Below are 18,790 nucleotides of genomic sequence, written 5' to 3' on the forward strand. Positions count from 1 at the left end.
CGTTTCTCTGATTGGCCACACGGCCAATCAATCAATCCACTAGCACACGCCCTTGCGGCAAGAGAGACGCGGCATAAGCGCTGGTCGAACCAGCGGTGTTCTGTTGTGTGACTGTACTACAGCGGTGTTCTGTTGTGTGACTGTACTAAACTCTTCCACCACATGACCGACATTTGACATACAGTACACCTCCTATCTATGTTGGGATTATGTTTGGTCATGACAAAACAATAAAAATCGCTACTGTTAGTAATGCTGCCACCACCCACTTCAATGACAGAGCTCTCATATTTGCGAATGCATAAACTATATCTTAAATTATCAGTCATTGATAAGCGACAGCCATATTAGACACATAGCCATAATTTAAGATATAGTTTATGCATTCGCAAAATATGAGAGCGCGCCGCTGTCATTGAAGGGCTTCTACAACGGAGGAACGGCCGCTGCTGCTGCTGGAGCGAGTCAAGCCGTGGGCGGCGCACGGAAGCCGGGGATAAACCACCGCGTCGCCCCGCTGCGCTTCAGGCTCAGCAGCCTCCACGGGCGAAATAACATATAACGTTACAGTTCCACACTGATGTACAGTGAGTGTCTAATATGGCTGTCGCGAAGTCATGCCTCTCTCCCTCTGAAAGCCCATCCACGCTGTGTATCATAGAGACATAGAGCACTGGGTTTTATCACTGGAGATATATTTCTCACTCACCATTGTATTTTGCGCCATCTGACAATATCATAATGATGTGTTTTCTATATTATATCCACAATCATTCATCTAAAAAATTTTATGGGCTTTGATTAAACATGTAACCTACACCTACTGTAACTTACTGTACCTCTGCTTCCTACAGCACAGCAGGTAATGGCGTTAATCAATGGAACACGAAACATAATAACGTTACGCTTTCTAGTTCAGCACATTTCATAACTGTATGGGCTTTGTTTATACTTTGATTGATTGATTGATTGATTGAAAACTTTATTAACAGATTGCAGAATGGGTACAATACAGTACAGCTCAATACACACAATTGTTAAGGGGATGCAGACCAGAGAAAGACTTTCGTCTTGTTTACATCAGGGTCCCCCATTTTCAATTCATCAGGAGATGAATACAAATCATACACGAGTGAATCTGGTAGTTGGTTGTTAAAAACGCGAAACATAATAACGTTATGCTTTCTAGTTCAGCGCATTTCATAACTGTATGGGCTTTGTTTATACACGAGTGAATCTGGTAGTTGGTTGTTAAAAACGCGAAACATAATAACGTTACGCTTTCTAGTTCAGCGCATTGCGTAGCGCTCCACTGCTACCGCAGCTGAACACAAGTTGGTTGGAACAGCAGCCCAACACAACACAAGTTGGTTGCCCGCGCTGTGCTCGCTTGCGCTCCTTGGATTTCATTTGGGACGTGGGAGGACTGCGCTTGCCTGCGCGTGGGGGGGCGCGGCCAATCAGAGAAAAGCCGAACACAAGTTGGTTGCCTTTAATATTCACGCCTCCGGGACTGCTGTATACTTCATCAGACCATATATTTAGCATTTAGCATTTTAGCATTTCGTTTTCTTTTTATTATTATGTATTAGATTAGATTTCGATTATTAGATTATATATTTGTAACTATATTTATTGTAGGGCAAATATAACTGAGAGGGCATACATACCCTAATCTCGCACCTTCATGCACATGTCCAGAGTTAATTATATTGTATTAATTATATTGCCTTTTTATTCTATTTCTATTTTTACTTCTCCACTGTACTATATAATTCTGTGACCTGTACCTGTATGTCTTCTACTACCTGTACCTCCCCTCCCCCTCCCCCATGCTGCTATGATGCCTGAATTTCCCCAAGGGGATCAATAAAGGAATATCTTATCTTATCTTACTTAAATTCACAATTGTCTTATACTTTGATTCTACTGTCACCATGTATGCATATGCTCTAAAACCATTCTATTCTATTCAATATGCTTACTACATGTATCTATTACTATATCTGCCCATCACAAACACACAAACTGTCTAACACCTGGGCCCTATTCCCCGTACCTATAGTTCAACTAAGTCGATCAAAAGTCCCATTAGCCAGATTCAATTAACCCGATGTTTGAAACCAGGCTTTCCCTGTTCCTCGAACGCTGATTCACTCTCGTTAATTCGAACCAGACTTGATACTTGATAAGTATCAAGTATACTTGATACTTATAGGCGGTTGAGTGGCGCAGTGGGCAAGGCGCTCGCCACTAACACAGGAGATGCTGGTATCGAGCCCAGCTCTCGGCGTTGCTACCGGCTTGGCCGGCCGTCATACTAACACAATTGGCAGTGTTAGAGGGTGGGAAAGCCGGTGGGTGGGGATTGGACGTTGTGGACAGCGACTCCTACAGGTCGGTTGGGTGACGCCGGTGCGGCGGAAACAGGAAGTATCAGGGGCAGCGTAAGCCTCCTACGCGTTACTCCTCGCCACTGAGAGTACGAACTGCTGCGGTGAAAAGATGTGACAGGCTTCCTCCTCATGTACCGGAGGGGACACGTGATGCAAGGCTTCTATCCTCACTACAGCCGACCAGTGGGAGGCATAGTCTAGCAATGTTCAAGACAGGGGAGGGAAGAATTGGGAATACGAAATTGGGATGGGAGGAAAATAGAAAATGGGGAGAAAAAGTGGATAAAAAAAAAAGTATACTTGATACTTGATACAAATACGCGGCCGCCTCACCTGAAAAGACAGCAGGTGTCGATCGCAGAAATCCTGATTTTCTAACGGCATTGATTGATTGATTGATTGAAAACTTTTTTCTAATTCATACGAATTAATAGATACTTATGAGGATATCTGTACTGTATGCGCTTAGTTTAGGTATCATGTACTATATACAAGTTTTCAAGGCGCGACCCCCGAAATAACGTGTCAGAGAGGCTTGGAGGCTACAGTTTCACTATTAATCAGGTTTTAATCTGTTTCGGACATCATCCATACATGCATTGAATTGATTAACCTTTGGTTTATACCAGTGACACCAGTCATGTTCATCACCCTCTTGTTCATGATCAGATAACAGTGCTTGAACAGATAAATGCATTTTCTCAAATTCATTCATCAAAAACGTCAAAGGCTTGCAATTGCTCATTCACTTTTCTCAAGTCACGTCCACGTCATCAAATCCGTCAAACAGCACATCTCCTCAGACATTTTAATCCCAGTTAGCAGTTACAATATCACAATAACGTGTGCGTGACAGTGATACAATTCAACAATCCACAGATTCAGATTAGTCGTAATTCACATCCACAATCCATGCATAAAGACGCTTCAATTTATGCTTGAATGAAACACAATCCGGGCGCTCCGTTAAGCAAATACATCCACAGCGGAGAATATGAAACGAATCAGAGCCAAACGCCTGATTAAAAATATCCCCAGGGGATTCACATTTGCAATGCTCCGTTATTAATTAAAATAACCACATAGTGTGTGTCGTGACTCGCGAGCGCCGTATAGCTATGACATGCATTATTTAGGACAAAGTAAATCCATAGGCTGAATATGATTTATTATCAGCATTTTAGGTCTATTATTTTACATTTCAAAAGCCCCCCCTAGAAAAACAAAGCACAAAAACATAATTCAGAATGGTATAATGGGATCTGTGAGGAAGTGAGCTGGCATTTTTTGCGAGGGCGTGGCCAGTTTATCCAGCTAACTGAACTAAACCCTGCACTGGAGCAGGTTCAAACTTTTTGATCTGTTGCCATAGAAACGTGCTTTGGGGAACCGAAAGGCCTTTCTTAATGTCAAGTTATCCTGAAAATTATCCGGCTAACTCAGTTAGCCAGGTACGAGGAACAGGGCCCTGTCCCCGTCTCCCTCTCTCTCTGTGAGTGGATGTCTCGTGGTGATGGCCAAGATGATGCGAATGCGATCCTCTCTATGTTGCCCCCATATTTCAAATGGATCCGAACAGATTACATACACATGTGCAAACGGAATATGACTCTGATATTTTAAGCTCTATATTTTGAGCTTTATCCTATTTTCATACTAGCGCTCGTTTCCCTATGCTTTCTCTTTTGTTGTTGTTGTTCTTAGCTCTATTCTATTTCAATCTTTAAAGATTTTTCCTATGTATCCCAGTTGCTATTGCATGTACATATGTACAAGGGGAGATCCCCCCTTGAACGGCCCTTCTAAGGTTTCTCTCCTCCAATTGCCTGTGGTGCTTTTTTCCTATTGCTAGGTTTTTAGTGAGTTTTTCCTTACCTTCGCTGGGGTATGTCTGGGAGTGTTGCATTTATTTATTTTACATTTATTTTGGATTTCATGATGGGTTTTTGTTCTTGATTTATTGTGATGTTTCTTCTTGACTTGTCCGGCCCATGGGGACATTACCTTGTGATTTCGGGCTTTACAAATACATTTCATTTGATCTATACATTTTTATAATTTCTACCCAGTTTAACCACCTGTACATTGTATATTACTGTTGCACTTTACTGCAACATTTTTCCAGAATTTGAGAATTATAAATTGAGAATTTACAGAGTGCTTAAAAAGCACCAAGTCAGCACTGTGTATTGCATAAAAACTGTCTGCGCCAGTTCTGAGAATCTCAAAAGGCAACGCCATATTCTCAAGAACTATGGGACATGTGGTTTAGTCTGAGACATGAAGGAACCATGCTGGTTCAACAGGAAATGTGCAAGCAAGAGTGTATAGGAAGGAGTGAGACGTAAAAATGCTTATACCAGTAAAAGTAGAGGAGGCGTATTTGATTGAGCAACAGATGTGTAATGCTTGGCGTCTTTTCAAGTTTCAAGTTTCAAGTTTCTTTAATAGTTGTCATACAGAAGTACAGAATACTTTTATACAAAATGCTTCTTACTGTTACGCTCCAGAGACTGTGCAAGAAATAGTATGAAATAAAATAACATAGTATAGCATGTAAATTAGAAGTAAAAAAAAAAAAAAAAAAATCACAGTGTTCAGTATAGACATATGTACAATGTTCGATGCAGAATAGACGTAACTGAGTTACCATATAATATACAATATACTATGCAGTGTACTAATATACAATACTATATAGTGCAAGGCAGAAATGGGATGAGGTGCAATTTAGGTACAATTTACAGTAGGTGTACGAGTTGTAGTGCAAATCCTTTATCAATAAATATAAAGTGTGTTTGTGTGATCTAAAGTGTGGAGAGTGGGTGCTGCAGTGTGTTGTTTGTTTAAGTGAGTGTGTGCGTGTGGGTGTGTGTGCTGTGTGCATTTGATGGTTGTTGCATAGTGTTTATTGTTCATTTAGCAGCCTGATGGCCTGGGGATAGAAGCTTCTTCTGAGTCTTTCTGTGCTCGCCTTAAGACTCCGGTATCGCTTGCCTGACCGCAGCAGTTCAAAGAGGCAGTTGTTCGGGTGGCTGGAGTCCTTGATGATTCTCTTAGCCTTCCCCCTGCACCGCTTGTTGTAAATGTTCTGGAGGGTGGGAAGCCCCCCTCCAATTGTACGTTCGGCTGAACGTGTCACTCTTTGTAGTCTGCTACGGTCTTGTGCAGTGCTATTCCCAAACCAGGAGGTGATGTTGCCTGTCAGGATGCTCTCTATTGTACATGAGTAGAAGTTCCTAAGGATCTTCTGACTGACTTGGAACTTCCTTAGGCGCCTGAGGAAGTAGAGGCGTTGTAGTGCCTTCTTCACAACACTGTCAATGTGTGTGGTCCATGTCAAGTCCTCGGATATGTGGGCTCCGAGGTACTTGAAACTGTTCACTCTCTCAACCGGTGCCCCGTCGATGCTGAGGGGGCTGTAGTCCTTGACCCCCAACCTCCTGAAGTCCACAATCCTCTCTTTTGTTTTGCTGACGTTCAGGGAGAGGCAGTTCTCCTGACACCACTGTGACAGATTCTCTACCTCTTCCAGGTAGGCCCTCTCGTCGTTGGCAGAGATCAGGCCCACCACTACTGTGTCATCAGCAAATTTGATGATTGTGTTGTTGTTCCGCTGTGCCACACAGTCATGTGTGTACAGGGAGTAGAGGAGGGGGCTCAGAACACAGCCCTGGGGGGCCCCTATGTTGAGCGTGATGGATGAGGAGGTGCAGTTGCCTGCTCTTACCACCTGGGGTCTGCCCATCAGGAAGTCCAAGACCCACTGGCAGAGGTCATAGTTCAAGCCCAGGTCCCTGAGCTTGGCTATGAGTTTGGAGGGTAGGAGTTTTGGGTGCATGGTGATGATTCTTGACAATTTAGATCAGATTGAGACAATATTTCATTTACAACATTTATTTATATTGATATTTAAACATTGCAATTACGCTGTGTTGAGTTTTCACTGAGGACATTTGACTGAGGACACTTTCACTGAGTCTTCACTGAGGACACTTTCACTGAGGACACTTTCACTGAGTTTTCACTGAGGACACTTTCACTGAGGACACTTTCACTGTGTTTTCACTGAGGACACTTTCACTGAGTTTTCACCAGTGATGCCACAGATTACTTGTAAAAATAATCTGATTACTGATTACTCCTTTAAAAAGTTATCTAGTTACTTTATTGATTACTTGATTATCAAAGTAACTTAGTTACTTTGAAAGTAACTAGGTTACGAAGTCATCGTCGTTGTCCCTGCTGCTGCCACAAGAATGACAATTAATTAATTAAGACAGGTCATCATGTGACGTTATCAGCCATCAGGCCATACTCCGGTCTAGCTGACTGTACCCCTGGCTCTCTTATCATCAGCATTATGAGATAGTAACTAAATAGTAACGCACAGCCACTTGGAAAAGTAACTGTAATCAGATTACTGGCTTGTAAAAAGTAACAAGTTAGATTACTATTTACTGAAAAAAGTAATCAGATTACAGTAACTAGTTACTGGCATCACTGGTTTTCACTGAGGACACTTTCACTGCCATCTATTCCATTTTATATATATTTATATAACATACATTTAATACATATTTTGGTTTAGTTCTACAAAAACAGGTCACACTTTCTTCCAGGCTGACTTTGGAGTCAAGCGTGGAGATACTGTGGCATTCCAGAAGTTCTCCCTCCAGATACAATCACTAGTAGGCCTGCTGCGGACCTTGGGTCCAGAAGGCCTGTAGCTGTTCCGCAACCGTTCCTACTTCCGGGGTAGGCCTGATTGGCCCCGACAGGCACGTGACCCGCCGCGGCCACGCCCCGCGGCAGCCCCAGGAGCAAGCGCGCTACTGCTGGAGTTCGCTTCGCCTTTCACATCGCTGCCGTTGGCGAAAGCAGGATGAGAGCAGGATGAGAGGCGAGAGCGTAGATTTCGCTGTGTATCATTTAATCATTTAACATTTGAAAGGCATACATTGTTGTCATACAGAAGTACAGAATACTTTTATCCAAAATGCTTCTTACTGTTACACTGTTAGAGACTGTGCAGTGCACGGCTTTAGTCTCACTCGAGTGAGGAAGACCGCTGGTTCTCCAACATACAGCGGTGTGCTCTTCAGAATGTACCGGGAGAAACGTTTACTGTACCCCGCAGACATAAGCGTCTCACAGGGCTGAGCTGTGCACGGCTTTAGTCTCACTCGAGTGAGGAAGACCGCTGGTTCTCCAACATACAGCCCGCTGGTTCTCCAACATACAGCGGTGTGCTCTTCAGAATGTACCGGGAGAAACATTTACTGTACCCCGCAGACATAAGCGTCTCACAGGGCTGAGCTGTGCACGGCTTTAGTCTCACTCGAGTGAGGAAGACCGCTGGTTCTCCAACATACAGCGGTGTGCTCTTCAGAATGTACCGCTGGTTCTCCAACATACAGCGGTGTGCTCTTCAGAATGTACCGGGAGAAACGTTTACTGTACCCCGCAGACATAATAAGCATATAAGCAGTGCTTACTAACGTTATTAGTTACGTTATTTCTGACCGAATTAGTAATAATAATAATAATGGATTAGATTTGTACCGCGCTCCACATTCGCGAGAATCTCAGAGCGCTTACAGGAGACAAAAACAAAAGTTAAATGAATAAAACAATTTAAAATGAATAAAAACAATTAAAAAGACTAACAACCAGTAAAATGGAAGAACCTAAGAGTAAAATAAAATAAAAATAATAGTCAAATGAATAGAAGTAAAAAAATAAAAGTAAAAGAAAATTCAGGCAAAAGCCTTGTTAAAAATAAATGTTTTTAGGCCCCTTTTAAAAACCTCGACGGATTGTGGTGCTCTCAGGTGGATGGGGAGAGCATTCCAAAGTCTGGGTGCGGCGGAGCAGAAGGCGCGATCACCCATGGAGTGCAGCTTAGTCCTGGGGGCTTTGAGGAGGTAGGCTGTGCCGGAGCGGAGGGAACGTGAGGAGGACTGGGGAGTGAGGAGTTCCTTGAGATAGGCAGGGGCACCACCGTGTACGCACTGGTGAGTGAGGAGGGACACCTTGAACTCAATTCTGTGTTCCACAGGGAGCCAGTGAAGGGATCTGAGGGTGGGGGTGATGTGATCATATTTGCGCACCCTCATCAGGATCCTAGCAGCGACATTCTGAATGGTTTGCAGTTTTTTAATGCTTTTGCTAGGAATCCCGATGAGGAGTGCATTGCAATAGTCCAGCCTGGAGGAAACAAAAGCGTGGACGAGTTTCTCCGAGTCTGCCAGGGTGAGTGAGGGGCGGAGTTTGGTGATGTTACGGAGGTGAAAGAAAGAGGTCTTGCAGAGGTGTTTGATGTGTGTATCATATGTGAGGTGGGGGTCCATTTTCACGCCCAAGTTGGTGACAAGGGTGGAAAGGGGAATGTCCTGACCGGAGAAGGAGATGGTGGTGATGGTGGTTGACCGGACCTGGTGTGGGGTACCGATCAGCATGGCTTGTGTTTTGGAGCTGTTGACCTGGAGAAACCTGTGGTTCATCCACGCCTTAGTCTCCTCCAGGCAAGTGGTCAGTGTGGGGGGTGATGAAGGTGATGATGGTGTGATCCGGATATATAACTGGGTGTCGTCAGCGTAGCAGTGGAAAGACACACCGTGCCGGCCGATGATGCGGCCGAGGGGGAGCATGTACAGGGTGAACAGCAGGGGGCCGAGGACGGATCCCTGGGGGACACCGCAGGTGACAGGGTGGTTGGAGGATGTTGCGCCTCCGAGGGAGACACACTCAGTCCGACCAGCCAAGAGGGACTGGAATAAGCCAAGGGCTAGGTCGCGGAGTCCGACATTGGAGTGGAGACAGTCCAGTAGAATGGGATGATCCACTGTGTCGAAGGCTGCCGATCTGCAGGTCGAGAAGGACCAGAATGGATGGGGTTCCCGCATCCGCCGCCATCAGTAGATCGTTGGTTACCCTGACCAGGGCTGTCTCTGTACTGTCTCTGTCTTTGTCTGCTTTCGCCAACGGCAGCGATGTGAAAGGCGAAGTGAACTCCAGCAGTAGCGCGCTTGCTCCTGGGGCTGCCGCGGGGCGTGGCCGCGGCGGGTCACGTGCCTGTCGGGGCCAATCAGGCCTACCCCGGAAGTAGGAACGGTTGCGGAACAGCTACAGGCGTCCAGAAGGGGAAGTCGAACTGAACTGTGGTTCACATGTAGCTCGAGTGCTGAGTAAGCTCCCTACAGAACAGCGAGCTGACTTCCGACGGCATCAGTTCAAGCTGCCCGGGCCGGAACCACCCACACGCTGCATGATCTTGTCAGAATGGCTCAGCTACAAGTCATGGTGTCAGGGCTTTGACAGTCAAGCCACTGTAAGAAGCATTAACGACAAACAGAACATGAAGACCGAAGGTAAACAAATAATGACAGTCCTGCATGCAGGGACGTCGTTTTGGTATGGCAAGGTATGGCACTCGCCATACCTTGGCAAATAGAAATTGTAAAATAATTTTTTTTTTTTATAATTAACACTTTAATCGCCATGGGTTAAATTCATAATTTACCATCCCTCGTCAGCTCTATTTGTCTATGGAGAAGTTCCCCTTCTTTGCAGGGCTATAACTTTTTAAATTCTATTGCTACATTGCCATTATTATGGCCCATTCAATGTTATATGTATTGTTCAGGGTGTAGCAACGTTAAACTTTTTCATTCACATATTCATACTAAAATATGGTCTAAAGTATAAGTATGTTTTTATCGTTTTCTGCAGCTTTCTTCAGAACGTGATTTATAGCCCTAAATGCATTATATTGATGATCAAATACAGTTTGGTAGGAATCTGTGCGAGATGAAAAATTTCAACTGGACGTACTTCTAGAATGATCTACGTATGATCTGATGATGACCGGATGGGCGGGGGATCGTTTATAATTCCGTGGGCAGCGTTAGATGATTCATCCAGAGTGGGTCATATGTTCATCATAGCAGTTTATATGGAATACGTTAGAAAATAACGCTGAATCTTACCGTATGTTCCTCGCGCCGTTGGACGATCAGCGTGGAGTAGACCGTTTTTGATTATGGGATGTTGATCCTGATGAACCATTTCCAGGTTGTATAATACTATATACGTCCAAATAACGTTGTTTATTGAGTTAGGGCGAGCGATTGATCATCCAGTGTGTTGAGATGGAGTCCGGCTACCGATCGCGAGTGCCCGGAGCACATATGGATGAGCACTTCCTGTTTGGCGCGCCCCTGCCGATCGGCCACCAGATGGCGCTCTCGAACCGTTAGACAGTTGAGTGGAGCTCACCAGTACATATCAGGGCTCCGGAAAGGAAATATGATTTCGATGACAGATTTTTTAAATATTGACATCAAAGACGAGTTACGGCGTCTTCGGCAGAATGAGCATGGCTAGGAATGACGTCTTAACTCGTCCCCGGCGATCATAGTGTTAATTTTTTTTATGTTGATTTAGAATTTGAATGTCAACATTATGAACGAAGCTTCGAACTATTCGGTACAGCCCTAGCATGTTTTTATATAGTCAATTATCTCACTTTTACTGAAATATGCACACAAAAAAAGGAAATGGACATACAGACGTTTTTTAATCAAAGGGCAGCAGAGACAAGTGATACAGGGACACAGGTAAGGTATTACAATGGCTTAGTGATTATAACAGTGCAGTTCAGCATTCAGTAACCCATACATTTTGTGAACGTGTTTTTGTTACTGCATTCTGTTGAACACACACCTCAGAACCGTACCGAATGAAAATGGGCTCAATTGCAAGAAAGATCATAGACATTTATGATATTACATTCTGCATAATTTGTATGCAAAATATTGTGGTTCCCTGCTTTAGTCTGTTGACACATTTGTATACTAAAAATGCGTGTGTAGTCCTGTGTCATACCTAAATGTCATATAAGTGAATTGTATAGAAACAACTCACCAAAAGTTACTATTGCACAACTGATTTGACAAAAAAAATCCCCCCCCCCCCCCCCCCCCCGGAGCGGACCATGTTCCCAGTGCTTCTCTTCTGTGCCTATTTTTTGCCTAACCACTCCTCTGGGCGCAGTGATTTCAGTGCTACCTGCTAACGTCGCACTTGGCTGGTTCTCCTCCTACCTCACAGACAGACACCAATTCATCTCCCTCTCCGGCCACACCTCCTCCCCCTCCCCAGTCACACAGGGGGTCCCCCAAGGCTCAGTCCTTGGCCCCCTGCTCTTTATCTGCTACATTCTCCCCCTTGGTCACATCATCCGTAAATACCACCTCAACTTCCACTGCTACGCTGACGACACCCAAATTTACATCAGTACACAATCCCCCCCCACAGCCCACCCCTCAGTCACATCGAATCCTGCATCACCGAACTCCAAACTTGGATGACTCACAACTTCCTCAAACTGAACAGTGACAAGACTGAACTTCTCATCATTGGCACCAAAACCACCCTCACCAGATCCGGACCCATCACACTCACCATCAACGACTCCACCATCACCCCCTCCCCCCTAGTCCGAAACCTTGGTGTCCTCCTTGACCCCACCCTCTCATTTGACCCCCACGTCCGCTCCATCGTAAAAATATCCTACTTTCACCTCCGCAACATCGCAAAAATCCGTCACTGCCTCCCCCCCCCCCCCCCGCTGCTGAATCCCTCATTCACGCCTTCATCTCCTCCCGCCTGGACTACTGCAACTCCCTCCTCACTGGTATCACCTCCCGCTCCCTCCATAAACTGCAAATGGTCCAAAATTCAGCCGCCCGCCTCCTCACTAACACCCGGTCCCGCGAACACATCACTCCTGTCCTTCACTCCCTCCACTGGCTCCCGATCAAACACTGCATAAACTTTAAAACACTACTCCTCACCTTCAAAGCCCTCCACAGCCTGGCCCCCCCCTACCTGACTGATCTCCTTCTTCCCTACCGCCCCACCCGTTCCCTCCGGTCCTCCTCCACTGCCTCCCTCACTGTCCCGACATCCAAGCTTAAAAACTTCGGAGATCGGGCCTTCTCTCGTACTGCACCCCGACTCTGGAACTCCCTCCCCCAGTCCATCAGAGACTCCCCTACACTCTCCACCTTCAAAGCTCGCCTCAAAACGGTAGAGAATAGGCTGGTTTTCAACACGTTACATTTTTCAGGAACACTGTCTTTTCGTCTCAGCCTGTTTTCTTATACAAACAAATTGTCAGATGCAGTCAGGTTCATTCTTATTAAATAAGAATGAACCTGACTGCATCTGACAATTTGTTTGTTTGTTTTACTAGGTCAGCCGATGATGGACAGATTATGTTACCACGTCCAAAATCAAATGCTTTAAAGAGGACGGTTGTTTATCATATGAATTGTGATTGTCATATGTATCTCATGTATTGTTATGTTTTGTGTTTTGTGTCGTCTTTCTGTGTGGACCCCAGGAAGACTAGCTTGCCACTTAGGTGGCAGCTAATGGGGATCCTTTTAAACAATAACAACCATATCTATCTATCTATCTATCTATCTATCTATCTATCTATCTATCTATCTATCTATCTATCTATCTATCTATCTATCTATCTATCTATCTATCTATCTATCTATCTATCTATCTATCTATCTATCTATCTATCTATCTATCTATCTATCTATCTATCTATCTATCTATCTATCTATCTATCTATCTATCTATCTATCTATCTATCTATCTATCTATCTATCTATCTATCTATCTATCTATCTATCTATCTATCTATCTATCTATCTATCTATCTATCTATCTATCTATCTATCTATCTATCTATCTATCTATCTATCTATCTATCTATCTATCTATCTATCTATCTATCTATCTACCTACCTATCTACCTACCTACCTACCTACCTACCTACCTACCTACCTACCTACCTACCTACCTACCTACCTACCTACCTACCTACCTACCTACCTACCTACCTACCTACCTACCTACCTACCTACCTACCTACCTACCTACCTACCTACCTACCTACCTACCTACCTACCTACCTACCTACCTACCTACCTACCTACCTACCTACCTACCTACCTACCTACCTACCTACCTACCTACCTACCTACCTACCTATCTATCTATCTATCTATCTATCTATCTATCTATCTATCTATCTATCTATCTATCTATCTATCTATCTATCTATCTATCTATCTATCTATCTATCTATCTATCTATCTATCTATCTATCTATCTATCTATCTATCTATCTATCTATCTATCTATCTATCTATCTATCTATCTATCTATCTATCTATCTATCTATCTATCTATCTATCTATCTATCTATCTATCTATCTATCTATCTATCTATCTATCTATCTATCTATCTATCTATCTATCTATCTATCTATCTATCTATCTATCTATCTATCTATCTATCTATCTATCTATCTATCTATCTATCTATCTATCTATCTATCTATCTATCTATCTATCTATCTATCAATCAATCAATCAATCAATCAATCTATCAATATCTCTCTGCATGTTTTGTCATACATGCAGGCATCAGCATTCCAATTATGGAGAAGTGAGGGCGTGTCATTCATCCACATCCCTTTTACCAGAACAAACATGATGAAATATCTCAAAGTATATGACACCTGGAAATAGGGTCATGAGGAGGACAAGGAACTGTCAAAGTTTAAAGTCGCCTCCTTTTCATGATCAAACCCACAACCAGCGAGTCCTCTGCTGGCAATGCAAGGACACCATCCACTGCTTTCAGACACACCAGAAATATGCTAACCATCAGGATTACAGTTGCAGCCATTGTGCTCTTGAGCCAAGCATCCCAGTGTTTGGCATCAAAAGGTACAGTATGCCATCAACCTGTTGACATTGCTTGGGGATTCTGCTGCTTAGGATTGTGTTGTTTTAAATGTCCGCTCAGTCTGTGAATTGATATCCTAGTTGTATATGAGTTGTATATCGATAACATTTTCTGATACAAATTTAAGACACAGAATTGTAGGATATGTACAGATATAGGTATAGTAAAGGACTATGTGCAGGTAAGTACAGACAGTGCAGTGTGGCTAGATATATATGCGGTGAGAATGAGTATATATAAATGGTATATACAGCATTATTGTACATGCTATCATAGCTATGGGTTATATATGCAGGTGTACAAGTAAGTATATAGAGGGGTTATATGCAGGTATATTATTCAGACAAATGTGGATATATATTTATGCATGCGGTAAATATAAATAATTAAATATATGTAAATATGTGGTATATACAGCACTGTTGTACATGCTATCATACAGAGAGAGAAAGTAGTAGGTATAAGTATATGAATTGAGTAGGCAACAGAGTTCAGAGTCGTACAGTCTGGGTAACAGCGCCTAGGGGGTTGTTATCAGAGAGTGGAGCGTCTTTCTAGACTCTACAGTACACTGATGGTTTTGAACGACTATCTCTTTCACCACAGATTCCTCACCGTTCGTACTCTCGGACACACGTACGACGTGTTTGGCACGAGATTGCCATCCAATACGCTGGACATCCAATGACCGCTTTCTCCAGCCATCCTCCGGCAGGTGCCTGGGGGCACAGGGTAACAGCGTGGGCAGTGAGATTGGCTTCTACGATTGTGACGAAAAGAATGCCCTCCAAAAGTGGGAATGCAGGAATCAAACGCTGCTCGCCCTCAAAGGTGAACAGCTGTTCATAAACGACGCCAACAACGTGGGACCATCAGTTCTCTCCAGAGACACGGGAAGCATTAGTCGATTCAAGATTCTTAGGACAAACAATGGTGCTTGCTCAAGAACACACAGAGGTACAGTATATACAGTATCCATTTAGTCATTTACGACACAGACTACACTGTATAATGTATGAAGTATATCACACCATACATGCCTTATGTATACTGCACCTGTGTATACTGTATACTTACTTACTCATAGTATATGTATATTTAGATTATAGTGTTTATTGTAACCATATTTATTGTAGTGCATAATATAACTGATAGGGCATACAGACCCCCATCTGTATGATTACGCCGCCTACTTGCTCATTATGCTTATTATTGTTTACACTGCCTATTTTTTATATTTATTTTACCTTTCTACTGTATTATAATTGTATTACCTATATTTACGTATTTCTACTATTACCATGCCCATACCTGTACCCCCCCCCCCCCCCCCCACCCCACCCCCATGCTGATATGATGCCTGAATTTCCCCCAAGGGGATCAATAAAGGAATATCTTATCTCATTTAGCTGACACTTTTATCCAAAGTTCTGTACAACAGGTCAGCAGGAAGGGTACAACTATTTCAGCTGAGTAACAATGTTCATCAAACAGTATTGAAACTTGGGCGCTACAGTGTTGAGTGCATAGTAATATAGTAGGTAGTAACAAGGAAGATTATAGAGTGGAAGAGATTTTTTTTTCTTTTTTTTCTTCATTTATATAATATGATAATATTATGAGAAACTGGTATACCACAGGCCATGTATGTCTATCTTAATGATAGGAAATACCTAATATATGTCATGATGATATTACTTATGATATTTCTGACCAAAATATGTGACTCCAAAGAGCTACTACTAGCCGTCTTTGTAGAAGGTTGAATTTGTCTGGATTTAGTAAACTCCTCCTTCAATGACTTCATTACTTTCCACTTATTCAATTATTTACCAACCATCTAATATTAAGGCTCAAACTTAGAGAGGAATATGATCAGGCTAAATTATATATCAAACAAAGAAAAGTGGGGAACAAACGCTGGTAGTGAAAGGGTTAACCTTATCTAGTGTGGTTGTGAAAGGGTTAACCCCTTTGTCGTGTGGGCACTGAAAGGGTTAACCTTCTGTAATGTCACAGTGACAGGGTTAACCCTTTGTCGTGTGGGCACTGAAAGGGTTAACCTTCTGTAATGTCACAGTGCCAGGGTTAACCCTTTGTCGTGTGGCACTGAAAGGGTTAACCTTCTGTAATGTCACAGTGCCAGGGTTAACCCTTTCGTAGTGTGGCGGTGAAAGGGTTAGAGGTGTGACACGCTGCATCAGCTCAGGTTCTCACTCTGCTTCCTTTCTTTCTCCTTTTAGAATGGTACACCGTTGGTGGAAATGCATTCGGCAAGCCTTGCATGTTTCCCTTCCAGTACAAAGACAGATGGTTCTCTGACTGCACCACCTATGATACCTCAAGCATGCGTCCCTGGTGTGCAGTCGAAACAAAGTATGAAAGTCAACTTTGGGGCTACTGCCCCACCCACAGTGAGTATTATCTTGTTCAAGTTCACGTAAAAAAAATAATTGTCACATATAAGGTACATTTACATTTACATTTTACAAGTTCTGTACAACAAGTCAGCAGGAAGGGTACAACTCTTTCAGCTGAGTAACAATGTTCATCAAAGTGTTGAAACTTGAGTGCATAGTAGTAGAGACATGTTAGTATATTAGGAAGAGTCCATGATAGTAGAAGACAGTAAGAAGGATAGTGGGGGTTTTTCAGTTCTTCATTTCAGATATTGATTGAAGAAGTGCGTTTTTGGTCGACAGGTACATACACATTACAGTGAAATGCTTGGTTCTGTATGACCCCCCTGTGATTGTGCTTCATACAGTAAAAAAAAAACGTAAAGAGGAATAAAGACCAAACACTATAAAAAATATACAATATACAAACTAAAGTACAAAATGCACTTTGTCTTAGGTGTTAAAGGTGAGTGTTTAAAGTGAGTGTGTGCATGTGGATGTGTGTGCAATGAATGTAGATGGATGGGTTAGTGTTGGATTATAGTCATTGAGCATCCTGATGGCCTGGGGATAGAAGCTCCTTTTGAGTCTCTCTAATAATAATAATAATAATAATAATAATAATAATAATAATAATAATAATAATAATAATAATAATAATAATAATAATAATAATAATAATAATAATAATAATAATAATAATAATAATAATAATAATAATAATAAATAATAATAATATTAAATAATAATAATAATAATAATAATAATAAATAATAATAATAATAAATAATAATAATAATAATAATAATAATAATAATAATAATAATAATAATAATAATAATAATAATAATAATAATAATAATAATAATAATAATAATAATAATAATAATAATAATAATAATAATAATAATAATAATAATAATAATAATAATAATAATAATAATAATAATAATAATAATAATAATAATAATAATAATAATAATAATAATAATAATAATAATAATAATAATAATAATAATAATAATAATAATAATAATAATAATAATAATAATAATAATAATAATAATAATAATAATAATAATAATAATAATAATAATAATAATAATAATAATAATAATAATAATAATAATAATAATAATAATAATAATAATAATAATAATAATAATAATAATAATAATAATAATAATAATAATAATAATAATATATAATAATAATAATAATAATAATAATAATAATAATAATAATAATAATAATAATAATAATAATAATAATAATAATAATAATAATAATAATAATAATAATAATAATAATAATAATAATAATAATAATAATAATAATAATAATACATTTTATTTGTATAGCGCTTTTCAAGAACCCAAAGACGCTAACAATAAGCAAAACAAATGAACAGAGAAACATAGAACCACAGGGAATAAGCAACAGTATGAATACACAAGACATAAAACCACGAGTAACAAGTAACAAATACAAAGTCCAGTAGGGGAACAATCAGGGAAGTAAGGAAAACCGAGGGGAGGGGGGGACAGGAGACAGAGAGAAAGTAGGGAAGGGGAAGGGGAGGTGGTAGGTTGGAGGAGGGTGGTTATGGGTAGGAAAGGTTGTATGCTTGGGAGCACAGGTAGGTTTTGAGTCTGGATTTAAAGGTGGAGACTGAGAGTGAGGGAGAGTCTCTGACAGTCTGTACTGGCCATGAGACTCCGGTAGCTATAATAATGGTGATGATCTTACTTTGATAATGTGTGAGAGGCATATTTATGCTACATTACCATAATACCATTGGAGATGTGTTTCATTAATACAGTGTGTCGCCTGGACAACACAAGTCTGATGCCTTGGACCCTCGTCTACCTTCTGTGTCTGATGATTCCAAGTCACATTTTGAGTTCTAGTTGGCTAGTTCATTTTGAGTTCTAGTTGGTTAGTTCTAGTTCTAGGTACCCTATTTGACCCTCTGAGACCATGATCCCTGGCAGGACTGTCTTTCAGAGGCTGTGGCAGGATCAGTCTTAAGGTTTGAGTGAAGATGCTGGTCTGACATGAAACTAGACAAGCTGAGGTATACATTGGTACCAAGCTGACATGAAACTAGACAAGCTGAGGTATACATTGGTACCAAGCTGACATGAAACTAGAC

The 18,790-nt window shown here is 41.5% G+C and overlaps 2 protein-coding genes across 2 annotated transcripts in view; both read left to right on the forward strand.

Moving 5' to 3' along the window:
- LOC311239287 (macrophage mannose receptor 1-like) overlaps positions 1–7,126 on the forward strand; it is a gene marked incomplete at both ends in the record, with an annotated part of 131,548 nt that extends 124,422 nt beyond the window's left edge. Inside the window, one exon of the mRNA XM_084327594.1 lies at positions 7,019–7,126. Within this exon, the coding sequence (XP_084183720.1) occupies positions 7,019–7,126 (108 nt within the window). The remainder of the gene's footprint in view (positions 1–7,018) is intronic.
- Positions 7,127–14,409: 7,283 nt separating this feature from the next.
- LOC311239288 (macrophage mannose receptor 1-like) overlaps positions 14,410–18,790 on the forward strand; it is a gene marked incomplete at both ends in the record, with an annotated part of 61,577 nt that continues 57,196 nt past the window's right edge. The window contains 2 exons of the mRNA XM_084327595.1: positions 14,410–14,417; positions 14,952–15,067. Of these exons, the coding sequence (XP_084183721.1) occupies positions 14,410–14,417; positions 14,952–15,067 (124 nt within the window). The remainder of the gene's footprint in view (positions 14,418–14,951; positions 15,068–18,790) is intronic.

This window comes from Notolepis coatsorum (assembly GCF_963971535.1).
Source record: "Notolepis coatsorum genome assembly, chromosome: 13".
NCBI lineage: Eukaryota > Metazoa > Chordata > Actinopteri > Aulopiformes > Paralepididae > Notolepis > Notolepis coatsorum.